At 49.9% G+C, this 17167-nt stretch overlaps 7 protein-coding genes across 7 annotated transcripts; 4 read left to right on the top strand and 3 right to left on the bottom strand.

The window, feature by feature from the left end:
• Positions 1–1312: 1312 nt before the first annotated feature.
• On the bottom strand, positions 1313–2979 carry FPRO_14162 (uncharacterized protein; the record flags this gene model as incomplete). Its single annotated transcript, XM_031219156.1, has 4 exons — positions 1313–2071; positions 2126–2260; positions 2309–2845; positions 2920–2979. The coding sequence occupies 4 exons, from the start codon at positions 2977–2979 to the stop codon at positions 1313–1315; spliced, it is 1491 nt and encodes a 496-aa protein (XP_031084943.1).
• A 1256-nt stretch (positions 2980–4235) lies between these two features.
• Positions 4236–5832, top strand: FPRO_14161 (uncharacterized protein; the record flags this gene model as incomplete). The annotated part of the gene is made up of 7 exons (XM_031219155.1): positions 4236–4282; positions 4348–4380; positions 4446–4487; positions 4541–4876; positions 4923–5150; positions 5199–5235; positions 5287–5832. The coding sequence occupies 7 exons, from the start codon at positions 4236–4238 to the stop codon at positions 5830–5832; spliced, it is 1269 nt and encodes a 422-aa protein (XP_031084942.1).
• Positions 5833–6150: 318 nt separating this feature from the next.
• Positions 6151–6811, top strand: FPRO_14160 (uncharacterized protein; the record flags this gene model as incomplete). Its single annotated transcript, XM_031219154.1, has 2 exons — positions 6151–6544; positions 6603–6811. 2 exons carry the CDS (start codon positions 6151–6153, stop codon positions 6809–6811), a joined length of 603 nt encoding a protein of 200 aa, XP_031084941.1.
• A 1475-nt stretch (positions 6812–8286) lies between these two features.
• Positions 8287–10189, top strand: FPRO_14159 (uncharacterized protein; the record flags this gene model as incomplete). Its single annotated transcript, XM_031219153.1, has 4 exons — positions 8287–8386; positions 8444–9132; positions 9186–9557; positions 9605–10189. 4 exons carry the CDS (start codon positions 8287–8289, stop codon positions 10187–10189), a joined length of 1746 nt encoding a protein of 581 aa, XP_031084940.1.
• A 948-nt stretch (positions 10190–11137) lies between these two features.
• On the top strand, positions 11138–12065 carry FPRO_14158 (uncharacterized protein; the record flags this gene model as incomplete). The annotated part of the gene is made up of 3 exons (XM_031219152.1): positions 11138–11449; positions 11503–11806; positions 11863–12065. The coding sequence occupies 3 exons, from the start codon at positions 11138–11140 to the stop codon at positions 12063–12065; spliced, it is 819 nt and encodes a 272-aa protein (XP_031084939.1).
• Positions 12066–12344: 279 nt separating this feature from the next.
• Positions 12345–14136, bottom strand: FPRO_14157 (uncharacterized protein; the record flags this gene model as incomplete). Its single annotated transcript, XM_031219151.1, has 2 exons — positions 12345–13874; positions 13927–14136. The coding sequence occupies 2 exons, from the start codon at positions 14134–14136 to the stop codon at positions 12345–12347; spliced, it is 1740 nt and encodes a 579-aa protein (XP_031084938.1).
• Positions 14137–15598: 1462 nt separating this feature from the next.
• On the bottom strand, positions 15599–16475 carry FPRO_14156 (uncharacterized protein; the record flags this gene model as incomplete). Its single annotated transcript, XM_031219150.1, has 2 exons — positions 15599–16386; positions 16436–16475. 2 exons carry the CDS (start codon positions 16473–16475, stop codon positions 15599–15601), a joined length of 828 nt encoding a protein of 275 aa, XP_031084937.1.
• Positions 16476–17167: the final 692 nt, after the last annotated feature.

Here is a 17167-nt window from a genome sequence, read left to right as displayed (position 1 = left end):
GGTAGTATTGAAAAGAGATATTTGATAGAACTAGTCCTTGGGTTAGATATTAGACCATCTTGAAACTTGTTAGACAATGCTTTACAGTGCTGTATCAATCGTTGAACGTGAACTCTGGGAAGTCTGGTGGTTGGATATGAGTCAAACGGATCGAAGGAATTGCCAGCGGGTGCGAATAGCTCCATTGAATCTTGAGAGACCGAATCTAAGTCTCGGCTCTTCAAAGAATACGCCTTCACCTCAGACTTCTCTATTGACCTGCTCTGAGCCGGCTGTTCCGGTGTTGATGATGATGTTGTCGATGAAGAAGACAAAGGCACGTTTGCGTAGATACACGTGACTTTTCTCTTGAGGCATCGTGAACATTTGGGAGTTCCGAGATCGCAACTATGCTTCGCCTTCGCGCAGGCATTGCAAGATCTTCGGAGCGAGGTTCGCATGGTTAACCGAGACGAGTTAGATGATAGTGATAGTAGAGGAGGAAGTTTATTGACGCGGTAGCAATCAAGTGGAGTTGTCAGTGAATCGCTCTAGCCTCTTTCGGGCCCGACCGTTAGGTGACACTTCGCCTAACTAGACGAGACTACCCTGTACCTTGGCAGAGATCAACCGATGCATCACGCAAGCACGCAAGGCATGCCGCTTCTGGTCGAAACAACGAGATCAACAATAAATTATTACGACCTCATGCCCGCAACTGCGGTAGCTATCGTTACCTCTCCAAGATATCTCGGCGAAGCAAAAAGGCTAATAGATGTTTTTGCAACTTATCTTGCGGGTACATCAACCGTCGCGTAAGCCGGAGTAATTCCAAGTAAGGAACGAGATACCAACGAGGTATGAGAATAGCCCCGGAGCAGATCAGCCAGGTACAGTAAAATAGTGTAACGAGCTAAGACCTTTCAAGTTAACATTAGTTACATTTGCCCTGGAGCTTTTCCTTTTCCGTTGCAGACATTTCGTGCCAGGCTCCCTGAAACTGACACTGAAGCGCTTGAATAGGTACACGTTCTCAAGCCAGACCAACCGGCGATTTATTTGTACCTAGCAAAAAGGCCTCTAGACTCAGATATGACCAGCAAAAAGTTTATTCATGAAACTATCATACATACTCATCTAGAATCTAAGTAATTCGTAATGCAACATAACCGACCATACGCCATTCTCAGCCAGAAGCATTAGCTCAGCTTCTATGTATCATCAGCCTGAAACGTATAATCACTAACACTTCTACCGGGACGCACTAGTCCTTTTTGGAAGAACCTTCTCCATGTTTGGGAACCCCATCGCAAATACGCCCGCTCAATAGGACTTACGCCATCAGATCCCTGGCCAAGCCCGGGGCGAAAGACGCGAGTCTGATGCCATACAGATCTCGGATCAGGTTGAGCCTGGCCTGACACTCTTTAACTTGCCCCGGACTACTGTGCGGGCTTGAGATAGCGATAGCAAGTGGCCAGACCAGATGGTACATGACGACGCTCTGACGTTGCGGTACGGGAAGTGGGACACCCTGCTCGTCGACTTCTCCCATCAGATAGGGCAAGACACTGCAGAGCCTCTGAGTCATTGAAACAACTTGCTTTTCAGCGATGGTGGCGGTGGTCTGAGCGAGCTGAACCTGCGGACTGCTCTTTGAGTCCACGAGCCGCAGGAGGGTTGCCGCACATACATGCAGCCTCCCGAAGAACAGTATGAGATACATGTTGAAGAAGACCCACGTGCACGCCGTCCATCGCGATTGAAAGCTGACCAAGGGCTTATTGTTCGGAGTGGCGGGTCGCTTGTCCGCTGTTTGCTGAGGTTGTAGTCTTGTAGGCATGGCCTTTTCAATCATGGCCAGCTCAGCGCCGATTGCCAAGGCTTCTTGGATAACCGGAACGAGTAATTCCCGTTGCTTATTCGATGCCGATGTCGAATCTGCACTCGTGATTCGCCTAGCTGCCCTGTAGAACTGTCCAATGCGAGTGACGACCAGGGCTAAGCGGATCACTGGGTTTGATGTGTCGAGCTGTGAGTCGGGAATGACCAGGCAGTCCATATCGTCCTTGGCCATGAGAGAGGGGATTTGCTTATTTTGTGTCTCAGCATCCATGCTATAAGGGTCCTGTTAAGATCTACTAACCATTTGAGTGAATATCCACGAATGCAAGTTCGACTCTTCGACATTTGTTATCACGCGGTGCCCGACTACGTCGAACAACTTGGAAATGCCGGCCATGTGCACGGCCTTGGTCGTTTGACCTTGGCATTCGATATCCTTGGGGGTTCGTCAGAGAGTTGTAGATCACTGCAGCACATGACCTACCTCGATCATGCCCAGCAGCATCAGGGATGCCAATGTTTCATCTTTCAGGGGCCGCTTAGATGCAGACAGATCTCTGTTGACAGTCCTCAAAGCAGCCCCGTAGTGGTATCGTGCGGTGACATAGAGCGTTGACGACTTGTAGTGTCGCGAAAGCGACATGTGAGCTGCAGCAAGGAGCGCCGGGCGTATGCACGATGTCCGGCTAGAGCTCCTGTACATGCCCTCTAGAAAGTCGAGGTGCCCCTTGATGACGCCTGGCGCCGGCAAGACGCAGTACTCGTGCAAGAAATACGAGATGGACTCATCCTCGAACGAGGGTTGGGGTTGTCGACAAACCCCTGAGCCTCTGGACCTCGCCTTTTCGTAGCCGAACCCCATGCCCAAGACGAGGGTCTGCGCGGAAGAGCTGCCGGGCTCATCACGAACAAGGCTATGTCCAGGCTCTCCGTGGAAGCGGAACGCTAGTGGTCGATCATAGCCGGGGCATGGAGCCTTGTAGAGCTCGCAACGTCGACATCCTGGGCGTCTGCCATCGCACTGGTAGGAACAGGTTAGTATAGGGGCTGCGCCGTTGACCTGTCAAATTCAGATTGATTGACCAAGAAACTTACTTTAATCTTTCGCTTCCTGCAGCGGCTGCAGCCCCGGCTGAGGGTTCCGGGGAAGACCATGTCGTGTCTTGGGGCTTGGCTCGGCTAGGAATATTGGTCAAGCCACTCAGACTCTGTGCATTGTTGGTTGGGCTGCAATGTTGTTCTTGGGCATATGAGTTTCTCAGTGGAGCTCTGAGCATCAACTCTTGCAGATTATATCCTATGGGAGAAGTTTCTGGCCATTGCTTATCTAGAAAAGACCAATCAAGCTTGGCATGTCTCGAATGGCTGCCTGAGTAAGCATGTATGTCATTTGTCCAGGATCACATTGGTGGAACTACGGCCCTTCCATGGTTAGTATCGGTCCTTAAAACGTCAAAGCGTCGCAACCTAGGCTTTATGTAGCATAGGCCTGGTCTTGGGATACGGCCTGGGCCCTGGCTACCAAAATTACGAGCTTTGGTGTCTTGGAGTTATCGTTGTATCAACTCTTTGATGTGCGCCACAGCAAGGGCTCCGGATGAACCGCGCCTATTGGAACCCACGAGGCGTTCCACGCTTACCCTCAAGCAGATGAGAACAATGGCTTAGGCCTCCGGGAGTGTCAGCTCTGAAGCCGCGACTGCTATCCCAGGCCAGTTTTGCAAGGCAAATGTCTTGTCTCATTAGACACGGGGTAGCCGTTATCTTGAATGCTACGTTGTAAGATATCTGTCATTTAGCAAGGACCACTGTCACAGCCATCGAGGATCACTTGTCCTACTGGATTGGGCCTCAAATACCATAACGCTACCAGACTTCCCCGGGGAGATAATCTAAGATCAAGGAGTCACTCTGCAGTATCTGATCGACCTGTTAGCCGGTGTTTCAAATACAGGGTCAGAAAAAGGTTTCAACGGTCTCGCCCCATCCGATTCGTCCGGACCCCCTGCCATGATCGCCTTGACTACTTAACCAGTAATAGTGTTGACTGATAATAACTGCCGCGACATTGCGTGCGGCCAAGAAACGTCCTCGCCCGAATTGTAATGCTTTACCTTGCCGTGCAGTGACGATACGTCAACGGCTTCTCATAGTGCATGTATGTAATATGCGGCGTTCCGATAGTATCGCCGTTCTAGACTTAGCACTTTGGAGCCAGGGAGCCAGGGCTAGACCCAATCTGTGTCATTCCCCAACGTCTTAGCGTGAGGGTATTTAAAGAGAAGCATAGAGCCGTTTTGTTCCCACGCGTCTAATTCCCCGCCTTTATCTTTATCTCCGGTGACCGATTGTGAGCAGAGCCTCGCAAGGACGCCTGTTCTGCACGCCGTGACCCGTTCTACACCTGAATCATGCCATCCAAGTCGCCCAGTCAAGCCAGAAATGGGAACCGTAGGAGGTACGACTCTGAGGCCTCTTCCCTTCGCGCTGCCGAACCTTAAAACTGACCGAGCTGAAATGCAGCCATACAAAGTCGCGCATGGGCTGCTTGACGTGGTGTGTGGGACTTTAAAGACTTTCGATACTAGTCGAACATACTAATCAGTATTTGTCTGGTCCAGTAAGCGACGTCACATCCGCTGCGACGAGAACTATCCCCAGTGGTAGGTGGGCCGTGCCTCTATACTAAGGTGATCATCAGCTCATGATTCCCCAGCCAGAACTGCACTAAGCACAAGGTCAAATGTTCCTTTCACGATACACCGTCACAAGAAGAGTTGCTCATTCAACCTCCGCCTGAGAATACTCCATCACAGTCTTGTTCAACCTCTAAACCTCGCCGACCATGGTCGGCCAAGGCCAGGGCAGAGGTAAGGCAGTGGAGAAGGACAGGGTCAATGCCTATACCGGATGATCGTATCAGAATAACCCTGCAACCAACCATATACTCTGAGGATGACTTATGCTTCGTTTACCAAGCAGCAAGCAACCAACATAGACTTACAACGATGGGAGTGAGTAAGCTCACTGTTATATCATCATACTTACCGAGGTTGGTTTGTCCAGCAGTTTCTTATCTCATCATGCTGACTCTCTAGCTTTTTTCGTATCATCTCGTCGTCTCGCCTGGCGATGAATGGGGTACTCGCCCTTTCAGCATACCAAGTTGCGTCAGTTACTCACTGCCAACATGCCCGTCGGAAAGAGTATCAATATCAGATGCTAGCTATCCAGGATCTCAGAAGGTGTCTGTCCAACTTTAGGCCGGAGCATGCTGATGGAGCCCTTGTTGCCTCAATGGCCCTGCTATGGCTCTGTGAAGACATGTGAGTTCGCTTCTCTGCGGTGATGGACGGAAGTATTGACATGACCAGGTCGAGCCGAAGACAGATTGCAGAAGGGATCTCAGCGGTGAGTATTTACCTTCCGCCACGCGTTGCACCAAAGCTCATAAAAGTTCAGATTCTGCAAACATGCCACCGGCTAGGTCACCAATCCGGATTTTATCACATGATATCAAAAGCATGGCGTCAAACTGCCCATCTGCACACAACGCTCAAGACGGAGTGCGGGAAGCCGAGTGGACTACAACGTATAATTGTCGAGATGCAGAAATTCAAGGCCCTCTTGAAGGAGCAAGAACCGGACGATGACACTTGGAGACAACTGCGGCTACTCATCGCCCTTGCGGAGGACTTGACCGAACTGGAGCCATCAACACCCGCCGATAAACAATTCGAACGGATCCGGCTATTGCGAGACTACAAACTCTGGCTCCCACTTAACGACCTCTTGACCGGCAGGAACCTGTCGAGCACGCTGATGGTTAATGCCTACCTATACACGATAGCTTTATACGCCCAGCGCCAGACATCGCAGGCGTATATGATTGACCTGGGAGTTGACCTGCCCAGTTTGCTGGATGAAACGTTCCGGCAAATCACACCTATTAACTCGTACCTTGGTCCACTCAACAACCTGAAAGCTCTGGTATCGTCATTGTCATAAACTGGTAATATTTAAGTTATAGCAAGTTCAGATTGTGGCAACGGAATGGAACAAACGCCACTAAGCAACAGGCGAATGGTAATATTAATAACAAACACTTGAGCTACTGTACACAGTCCAGGGATCAAAAGAACTAACAGTGCCTGATTTCAAGTGAATGTAACGAGTGAAAACTGGGCCTCGGACGGGCTTTTTGCTTACCAAAAGACCCCTCAAACTCATTAGCCAATAGAAGCTTGCGCAATTCCACTGATAGACAGAACTGCATCCTGAATCCTACTCCTTTCATTAAACTTCTCACCGCCGTTTCGTGTCGAGATGACTGCGCCGAAAAACCTCAGACTCGAAGAAGTCACGCTTGAAGATGTACCCGTTCTGACAGAGGTATGGTTCGCAGCTTTTACCGATCCTGGAATCCAACGCATCTGGCCTGATACACCGGCGGTACGCAACTGGTGGACCGAAGGCAATCGTCACGACTTGATCCATAAGCCGTTTCAACGCTACGTCAAAGTTGTCGATCCAGACTCTAAAGATGCTAATGGCCGTCCGCGCATCGCGGCTTTCGCCAAGTGGGATACTTCGATGCCCCGCGAGCGGGGTCGACGATATCCACCATGGACTCAGGATCAGCCTGGTCAAGTCTGCGACGATTTCATCGCCAAGGAGGAAGCGGAAAGACTCCGCGTTATGGGAGACCTGAAGCACTACTGTAAGGGGCTACTCGGACCTACCTTGGACCCCGGATCAGCTAACCGTACTTCATCTAGATCTCGATACGTTGGTCACGCACCCTGACTATCAACGCTGCGGAGCTGGCTCAATGCTTATGAAATTTGGCTGTGATCTAGCAGACAAGGACGGAGTTGCAGCGTATGTGGATGCAAGCAAGTCTGGGGCCGGACTTTACAAACGTTTTGGGTTTGTGGATGAGAGCTTACCCGGTTCTGGCGACGTCGCTTCCATGGTTCGACGATAACGCCCGACGGTCTTTGTAACCTGGGCTCTGCCGCTGCAACGTTGTAAGGATCAAGAATTACTGAATAAAGCATAACCTACTCATACATCGAAGTTGAAGCTACTAAGACATGCCCTTTGACATATTGTCGTTGCCAAATGGCTGAAAATCGATAGAGGTTGAGGGAGAACTAATCAAATCTGTTTTGGGTGAGATCGGTAGTAGGATGAAGAGGCAGACTAATATTCGCGATACAGAACAGCCTTACCGGAGATAATCGGGGAAATACCATACCACGTTTTGTCCCGAGATCTCACGTCGCACAAGCCAACAATACAGGGTCCATCCTAGCAAGAATATTCTACGACTGCAAGACATGTCAACTGCCGGGACGTTACCCACTACTGGTGATAGGCGAAGATACGGCCTTTCTTGGCTTGAAGCCTCTTCCGCTAGTTGTAGCCTGGTCTTCAAATGATAGGTGAAGATACGGCCTGTGCCGCTTGGAAATATTTTGTAGAGGCTGCTTCCTGTCTTTCCTGTGATAGGCGAAGATACGAGAATCGCGTTGCCTGTCGTTTTTTCAGAAGCAAACGGATTTTATTAGAAAGAAACACTAGTAATAGGTCTCGCTAATCCTTTCTAATTCCCTGTGTACTGAAATGCTTCCACTTCAGAATCCAGCGTTCAGAGGCCTAGGCTGAGTGATGGAACATCAGCGTCATTTTCAACAGCAGGATAGCTGGAAGCGACATACTGATAATTTCGAGCCGGGTAAACATAGCAAAGCGTCTTGCGCTTGAGTATCAAGAGCTAGATGCAAGTTAGAGAAATCTTATACTCATCAATATATTCTCATTCGGTGAAGTATCATGCGATTCAGTAAGGTATACATTGTTCGAAGCAGTGCCACTTTTGTAGCATTGTGAGCTGCTATGCTGTATCGAAGTAAACTAAGTTATAGTATTAAACTCAATGGAATTTTCTTTCGTGAGCCTTGTGGAGGTTTTGCGGCTAGGGATAAGCTCTTGAATAGTAGACGTGACCTGCGATGGTCTTCTCTATTTCATCAACACTCGTTTCGTTCCATTGTATAGCGACAGCGGACCCTCTCATTATTCAATTTCATATACTATGGAAGCAAAATAGCGTAGATATAGTTTGGATCTCCTGATTACCCGTCATCTTTACGATGCTATCGTCCAGGTCTCTCTACCGGCGAACTCTACCTGTCCCATCGCATAGCCCCGATCCTGGTGGAATATCTTAGATTACCAAAGCCTTGTAAAACCGGATTCCGAATTTTAAACACAGTTTTTAATCAGGTCTCCTCTAAGGTCCAGCCCCCGGCCATCTCATACCGTGTAACCAATCATCGATGCATCGTCGCATCCAATTGCTGACATCTGTATGTCGGTTCCTCAATAATCCGAACCGAGGTCACGTCAAACGCGAGATATTCCCCTCTTCGTAGTACATCTTCATTCAATGCCATCATGAACTCCTTGGTCGGCGGAGTCACGGGGCATCATCGCCTTCGTACTCAATGCGGTATCTGCAGCAGGGTATTGTTGGCTGGCGCGAGCTTTGTGGCTTGTTAGTTTTGACATCACTCTTCTCATGTTATTCCATCAGCTAACAGCAAGTTTGCAGTGCTAGGTGACGGTCTTGAGCCAGAATCAGGGATTTGTCTAGACCGTGCGGTATTCCCCGACTCTCGGAGCATCAGAGTTGGCACCATAGTCATTTGCTGGGCACCGAGCTGCAGGCGATGCACAGATGCTACCGAGGCAGTAGGCTTGCATTCTACGTGCCTGAGTCTGTTCAAAGAACACTGCAGAATCGACAAGGCGGTCGACAGATTGTGGATAACAATCGGCAAGAGGAATCTCTGGCAACGTGCTCCAATGCTTCAACTGGACCGTGAAACAGGACTTGACATCGAAATTGTCCGCGAGAATGCAGAAGCTTACGGTATTCGACTATTGAAGCTCCTGCCAGCAGAGCTCATCCAAATGATACAAGAGTACAGTGATTCGGCAACGTTCTGGCGCTACATCCATGCTCTCAGCATAGCCCGGGAATTGTCCCGCTTACAGTCCGATGCCGCTCCGCCGGTTACTTCAATACCTTTGTGTAATATCCTATCTTGGACACGAGGAGATTGTGCTGCTGTGCTATCAAGCGACTGCCCGCCAGTAGTACGCTTGACTCTTGATCACAGGGGCATACGTATGATAGAACGGTTATCAAAATCATCATACCATCCCAAACGCTCGGATAAGGAGGCATTCGTCATTGCACCAGCGATTTGCTTTCAGGATGTTGTGGCTGTGCTAAAGGTGACGAGGTTGCTCTGGATATTGCCATGATCTGAACTGACCAGGGCACCCAGTTTCACGTATTGCGACTTGAGCTCCCTGCATCTTTGTTGGGGTTTCACATCTGGGATACCCCCAGCCCCCCCGGTATTGAGGACTGCGACTTTTATGGCCGCGTGACACCGTCCATGCAGTTCAAGACCACCAACTTACGCAGTGTAACAGGCCTCACGTTTTTCTTCTCTTTCAGCAAGCTATACGCAATACATGCGCATACGCATGCGAGGCCTTATGCAACGAAAACTTATGACCGACTTCCTGCGAAAAGAAAGGAAAGCATCGTATGGATATACCTACCGATGCCGAGAGATGAAGAAATCACGGCGATCGCGATGCGGTTGAAAGTTGAAGGGGGAGGGGCCACAACGCAGAAGCCCTTTTTCATGGTGACATCTTCCTTTCGTGATTAACTTGACTGTACTAATGAAAATAGATTCGTACAAAGCTAGCCGGGGATGTGTATGCTGGCCCATGCCATCTTAGGCAGCACAGAGATATCGTTCTCAGCCAGTCAAGTCCGGAGCTGCTCATTCACAATGTTGCAGACGTCGGACCAGCTACTGTGTTCGGAACATATCCGCGGAAGCAGCAACGCGATACCCTGCCGCCGTTCAACAACCGCTGGCCGAATATGGATCCTCTCCTTCATCTCATGTTTGAGCATATGTATCTTTCCGTGGCGCCATTGAAAGACGTGACTGTCGTTCAGGTTCTGGAAGACGAAAACTTTGAATGCAAGGGTATGATATTCGACTATAGTAATGGCGCTCAGAGAGCCTTGGGGGACTGTAGATTTGGCCACTATCGCATCAAGGAATATCTGAGCCCACGGCGTTTGTGCTACTGTCATGTCCAGTCTACTCCTGCGATAGTGCGAGGCTTTCACGTCGAGATTGGAAGTGAATCGGACCATGCACACAGCGGCGATGATTGGAAGTGCTCGGAGATGGAAGGGAATATCGAGTTTTGGTTCTCCAAGGAACATTCGGTCATCGTCTGCGGTCTTCCACTCCATTGAGAGCACAACAGCGCCTTAATGGGTCTGGATACTTGGCGGTCGTGTGTTTCCTTGGCGATTGCTTTAGTTTCGTCTTGATCGGCAGATATGCAGATGCAGAGATCCCCAGTTCACTGCTAGTACACGTCAGTGTATGATGATCCTCAAGTGCGAAATCGTGATCCAGCTGGAGTCATAGGAAGTCAAGATCGCCCAGCTCAGCACGGACTTGTCAGCTTGTCAACACCAACAATGGGGAAGTAGCCCAGTTGGCGTGATAAGATATGTACGCCAAGAAGCGGTCGATCAAGGGTTGCATCAAAGCTCGGCTTTATAGACAATTCTGTGGTCGACAAACGCGGCTCGCTGCATATGATGTGATATTTGCAAAACACAGATTGAACAGTGATCGTCCGATGACCTGATCCAAACGGTCTAGTATGACGCCAAACTCACTGCACACTTTTCTACATTAGGCTTTGTGATCTTCATTCCCGGACGTCAAGTCCGGCTAGTCCAGCGTCTGTCCAATAAAGAAGTGGTAATAATCAGCCCCATTGACATTGCCAATTCAATAGTCTGAGACTGGACAGGCGCCAAGCAGACGGGCTTGATGTCAGCTGTGGAATTGCCTACAGCCGTTGCAATCCTGACGCTGTCATTTTGACACTTTCGCAGCGCAGCAGTCTCACAGAGGCCAGCTTTGTGCGCGTCATACCTGCAGCCACGCCAATATGAAAGAATTGAAAAGTGATGAGCATTCTACCTACAGGAGTAGGCCATAGTTACTACGTCAGCCGTTGAGCATTCCCCAGGTTTACATTACATCCACCATCCCCGTTACTTTTTGCGTTCCCTGTTTTTCACTCACACCAGATTTCCTCTTTCTGCTTAATCCTCCCTTTCAGGGTCCAGGCCTTGAAGAAAACGAACCAGTCATCGGGCGCGAAAATCCACGACGTTGCGAAAATGGCATCCGCTGCTGAAGTTCAGGGTGCGAATGGCTTCAATGGCCACCACCAACATAAACGGCAGAGAACCCATCTTAGCGAAGTCGGCACTCACATGGTAGCGGCGTCTGGCGAATTCGTTGGTACTTTCTTCTTCTTATACTTTGGCTATGCCGGCAACATTATCGCCGTTCTTCAAGAGCCTGCCACCGGGCCTAATGGCACATTGGCCAACAACACCATTATCTGGATCGCAATGGCATACGGTTTCTCCCTCCTAGTCAACGTCTGGGCCTTTTACCGAATCAGCGGTGGACTGTTTAATCCCGCGGTAAGCTGTTTCACTCGTTGACAAGCTTGATATGCTGACGGCTCTGCACGTAGGTCACCTTTGGTCTCTGTCTGGCTGGCCAACTGCCATGGATGCGAGCGCTGTACCTATTCCCAGCTCAGCTCATCGCTTCGATGTGCGCAGGTGGTCTAGTCGAAGCCATGTTCCCCGGTAGTGCCTCGCAGGCAAACACCACGCTCGGTCCCAATACTTCGATAGCACAAGGTGTCTTTCTTGAGATGTTCTTTACAGCTCAATTGGTCTTTGTCGTCTTGATGCTTGCAGCGGAGAAATCCCGCGATACGTTTCTCGCGCCGATTGGCATTGGTCTCTCTGTTTTTGTGGCCCTCATTCCAGGTAGGAAACCTCCCTTGTTATTACTTCTTGGCATGTTGTTGACGATCGCAATCTAGGTGTCTTTGTTACAGGCGGATCGTTAAATCCAGTACGGTCTTTTGGCTGCGCTGTCGGTGGCAGAGACTTTCCTGGTTATCACTGGCTCTACTGGGTCGGACCTCTTCTTGGTGGTGCTCTTGCTGCTGGCTACTTCAGGCTTGTCAAGATGATGCACTACGAGGAAGCAAACCCAGGGCAGGACAGTCCAGTCGAAGTCTAGGAGGCGGCGACAGAGCATCAGTATGTTTGAGCAGTAGTAGTGGCCTAGGTTTGTGTTTGAGACAACAATCTGCCACTTGTCATTTACATCAATGGCAATATCATGAAGGGCTGTACACGGTAATAATTTGACGGAGCTGATAATGAAGCATTATGACCAATTGATCAATCACCGGATGGTAAATTAAAGACTCAAATCTCGCTCAAACCCAAGAATTGCCATGATTAACCCTTTCTAAACATTTAATATACACCAAATAACCCATGTAAAGACCTAAAATCACGCTTTGAGTACCAATGGTCCCTGTTCATCTTGGAACACAACATCCCACCAATTCTGTTTCTCTTTCTTGGCCCAACTTGACGTGCAAACGGTGTCAAAGTCGGTATTGACCATACCGCGCTGAGCAGGCATGAACCGCCTGATAGTTCGGTATGCCTCGAGACCCCAGTAGATAGCCCGACCTTCGGGGATCTCGACCCTGCCCAGAGGCTGCTGTCGGCGCTGAGTGAGCTGCGCGTTGACAAGCTGGCGGAGGTAGGGGAAGAACCACATGCGGTCCCACCACAAGACTCTTCGGGTCTTGAGGTTGTTGATGTGGGCGTTGTGATGGATGTTGATGGGGATGGCGGTGGTGAAGAAGTCGGCGTACAAAGTCATGTCGCCCCAGTTCAATGTGCGTCGGTCCTCTTCTGAGAGAATGCGCGCAAGGGGATTTGTCGCATTGGCAATCTCCTCGGGGACAGCAGTCAGACGAACGGGCTCAATCTCGAGCTCTCGAGATCGCTCGGCAATATATGTCTGGTTGTTGAGTGTCAGGATATCGCCATCATCTTCTTCGAAGACAGTGGGAATGGAGATGGTCTGGTTGTAGTCGAGACCGACGTGGAACTCGAATTGATCGCGGACCATAGTGGAAACATTGTGAGAGGGATCAATGGCATCGCCAAGCTCGCGTCGCCATGTGCGCCACATCTCTTGCTCTCCCCAGATCTCACCAAAGAAGCCCTGGTCACTGTAGAAGTGGTCGCCCTGCTCGGCCTTTCCAAGCTCGTAACGCTCTTGGGCGCGACGGAAATACTTTCGCATATCGCCGACGGGTCCAATGAAGGCACCACTGTTGATGTACTTGGGTCGGACGTCGACCATGCGCAAGTTGGGATCTTGGTCTGTCTCGGGTCCGTAGAGATCCTCTCGGAGAGGGGACTCTGGGAGGGCATCGCAGTGCAGGTTGGAACCGGACTTGGCGCGAGGCCAGCACCTCTTTTGGGCGGACACCATGATGGTCTGCTTCATAGGCATCTCAGACTTGTGTGGCCATTGAGCGCGAAGACGAGCGTTGGCCTCTTCGTTGAGAGCATGGTAGCGCCAGAGGAGTACACTTGGGGGGAGCTGGAACCAAGAGTCGGCGCTGTCTGCGACCATGATAAGGTCATCCTCGTTCAAGTGGTCCTTGCTTGAGCTGCCTTGACGAGAGCTCCAGTCAAGATAATCGAGGACACCAGCGATCTTGGCGAGATGCGAACCACTCTTGCCCCAGTTCAGGATAACGGGGGCGGGATATCCAAGGGCAACCGCTGTAACAATGGCCTTGCAGACGTTGACACCGGGGGCGTTGGCTGGGAGGAGGATGACGAGACGGCGGTTGAAGATGTTGCCGGCCTTCTTGGGAGGCTTTACCATGACGGGGATGCCAGCGGGCGAGGCGGGGGAAACGGGTGAAGCGGGTGAAGCGACAGGCGAGCTTGCATCTTGAGTTTCGCCCATCTCGAATACATCGGCCGTTCCATCGGAGAGGTATTGTCGGCCCTGCAATCGTCAGTCAATTGAAGATCCCATCGGTGGTTGCGACGCTGCTTACCTCTAGAGCTGCAAGAGCCAAAAACGTAGGAATAAGAAGAATTGCTGCCAGCACGAGCAAGAACCCTCTTGTTGACAATCGCAAGAACCTCCTTGGCATTATCTGAGTGGTCTCAGTCTTATCCTTGACGACATTCGTTGTCGGCAATTCTTGGTAACCGCCGCTGAACATTTGGCGGAACCAGCCGGCACCCTCGTTAGTGCCTGTCATGTTGAGAGAGAGAGGAAGCAGATTGATTCAGATCAGTAACAAAACTGACCAAGCTTAACCTGCGCTTCAAAAGAGCGTTTAAATGAATGAATGAATGGATGATCGAACGAAGGACGTCGAGGGGCAAGCCGAGGGGTCCCGCTGTGACATGACTATATACCAGGGAGTTCAACGGTGCTAGATGCGCAGAAAAGGAGAAAAAAAGCCACTGGAATTTCCAGACCCTCCCTTGCACGCAGTCCATTCCCTCACCAATTGCACATTATTGGACTGATTAAATCACTGGCATATCGCCACAAACAGGTACCTCTGCCCATTTTGCCAGGGAAAAAGGGACGAAGTGGCTTGCCAAGATCTTGGTCTGTTGAATTATCGATTCAAGGGAGGGAAAAAAAGAATACCAGAAGGAAAACTGACTCCACCTGTGCATGGCGCTATCGCCGACCTAAACCCGCCTAGAATTAATTACTTTTGGGCGATGTCTCAGCCCCGGAGGCTAAAATCAGGGGTTGGACTCAGCGCCGTTTTAGCGTGACGAGCGCTACACAGCAGCGGTCTAACGGACAAGCTTAATTTTACAGCGCCAAAACATCGCTGTCGCCCAAAGGATCATGATGGGAGCGACATAGGGTCTGCCAAGCAGACGATTGTTGATCTCGTGAAACAAATCTCCAGTCTTGAAGATTAAGTCTGAGCACAGGAGGAATAGTTGCTGGAAAGATGGAGCTTGAGAGATTGCTATAAAGTTGCCAGCCCCGACCTAGAGTTTAATCAGTTCGCGATGTGATTATTGAGGTCAACATTCTTCCCTTGCCCCGGTCAACTCGAGCCCACAAACCTCAGCAACCTGATGTTTCCTGTCTGCTCTTTAGCATCATAACAAGTTCACATCAACGTATTTCGTTGTCTTGCCCTCACAGTTAATCGTCAGATACCCACGGCAGGTCTGCCTACAACATGACCTCGTCAACTGCACGTTTCTGTCATTTCTTGGCCAGCTCTATCATCAACGCAAGAAGCCATCTCGCTTCTACATCGTCGAGCGTCTAACTCAGTCCAGGCGCCCGACGTTTTTCTTCTGTCACTGCCCCCTCCCTGTCTTCAGGTGCGCCATCTTCCCCAAGCTATTGGCATTAGTGCCCGACCGGCCTTCGCAACACATACAGGAACAGGAAAACGTCGCAGACCTCATGATGATCCTTATCAAGCAGCAGAAAATGTCAATTGAGTCTAACCAGAGACTAAAAAAAAAATCATCGCTACTCCAACGCTATGACTATCGCTAATGAGACCACATTTTAAGGCTGAAATGCATCCAGGTTATTCGCTCCGATCTGAACTCCTTGCATTCTTGGTACAGTATCAGAAATTCCTCCGGACGCGAGGGAGACGAGGGAAGTGTCTGATGTCTGAGACCTCGCCAATCATGACTCCCTTGGACGTCTCCCCCGTTAAACATGATTTAAGCATGTATCGGGATCGCCTGATGCTCAAATCGCGAGAAGGAAGATTGAGATTCCGATCTTATCGTGTTTCGGGCAGCGCCCACATCCCGCAAGTACAGGGCCATGGGAAATGGGCGATCGGCCTGCGTCCAGAACCCCTCCCCACTAACTGCGCGCCGACGATATTCGCGTGCCCCCTGAATTAACCCCTCCACGTCCTTTCGCTCCGACGTGCGCTTGTCCCATTTTAATCTCAGCGCGTTGAAATCGTCGCTGACCAATATTGGTGCTCTGACTGTTCCGTCTGAGGATTGTGATGAAGACAAGAGGAGTTTGTATGTCTCAAGCGTGAGGAATGGGCTGTAGACAAGTGTCTCCTCGTCCATCATCTGTCCAGCCTCACCCAGGTTCGCAATTGACGGTGTTTTTAGTACGGAGATATCGAGGCTCTGGAGAAAGGTCTCGTCGGCAGCTGTGAATGTTGGGTCTTGGGCGTAAATTCTCAATTTCCTCTTATCGCCCGTTGATAAAGTTAGATGAGATGCGATGGCCATCAGCACGACCAATTGTTTGATGCGTCGCTGTTGGTCCTTAGCGTCCAACAAGCTGCCGAGACCCAGCGAAACAATCTTGGTGATGCGCGGTCGGTTTTTTGTTCGCAACATGTCTTCAATTGTCTTGGCCAGGGCGGATTGGTTGTAAATGTCCCTGGCATCTTCGTATAATCTATATAATTGCTGGAGTTGTTTGCCAGATCCGTTGCCTTTTCTTGAAGTTTGCGACTTTTTGCTGGGCGTGTAATGATCTGCACTTGTTAACAGTCTGGTCCCAGGGCCCCTAATTGAGAAGCTCACCATCGCCATCGGCAACCTGCATTTTCTTTGAGTGTCGCATCTTTACTGAAGTACTCTTTGTAGTATTTTGTGTTTGTAACATTAAATTTTTTGGCGTTTTGGACAATTCAAGAGATGCTTTGGGCTGTTTGGAAGTGATTGATGATTGTTTATTGTATTCAACCTGAGGGCAAGCCTGCTTCTATTTAACATACCACTGGGCATTCACCCTTTGATGTATCTATCTTGGACATGCCTATTCTGTATCTGCCATTGCGTGCTCGGTGTTCGGTCTCTTGCTGCGCCTGTCAGCAAGGCCTTTGTAATCCTCTCGGACAACGATGCCGTCCGCATAAGCAGATTTTGGTGGAGGATGGGTTTGACAGCAGCTGCAACAATTTCTAAGCTAACGGCCGCTAACCAACTTCGGATCAACGTTACAAATCGAACAGGATGACAAAAGCTTCGATGACGACAAATCCGGGCTTATCGTGGAATTGACTCATTAAGATGGTTCTGTTGGATGAGATGCTCAGGAATAAGTTCAGAGAAAATCTAGTTTCGTCTCATCTATCCACTTTCCGACATTGAAATCCATCAATAATTCTCGCTATTCCATATGGCAGATTCAGCAGTGAGCAGTCTCTGTCACAGAGATCTACCCTTATCGCATTAGCAGACGATAAGTTATCCACGATAAGGAAGATGACACGGCTACCGGCTCTCATCTGCAACATCATTATGGCTATTCGG

The sequence above is a fragment of the Fusarium proliferatum genome (assembly GCF_900067095.1).
Source record: "Fusarium proliferatum ET1 genome assembly, contig: FPRO_scaffold008, whole genome shotgun sequence".
In the NCBI taxonomy this organism is placed as follows: domain Eukaryota; kingdom Fungi; phylum Ascomycota; class Sordariomycetes; order Hypocreales; family Nectriaceae; genus Fusarium; species Fusarium proliferatum.
The sequence above is the reverse complement of the archived record's forward strand: the minus strand, read 5'-3'. Positions and strand labels throughout refer to the sequence as shown.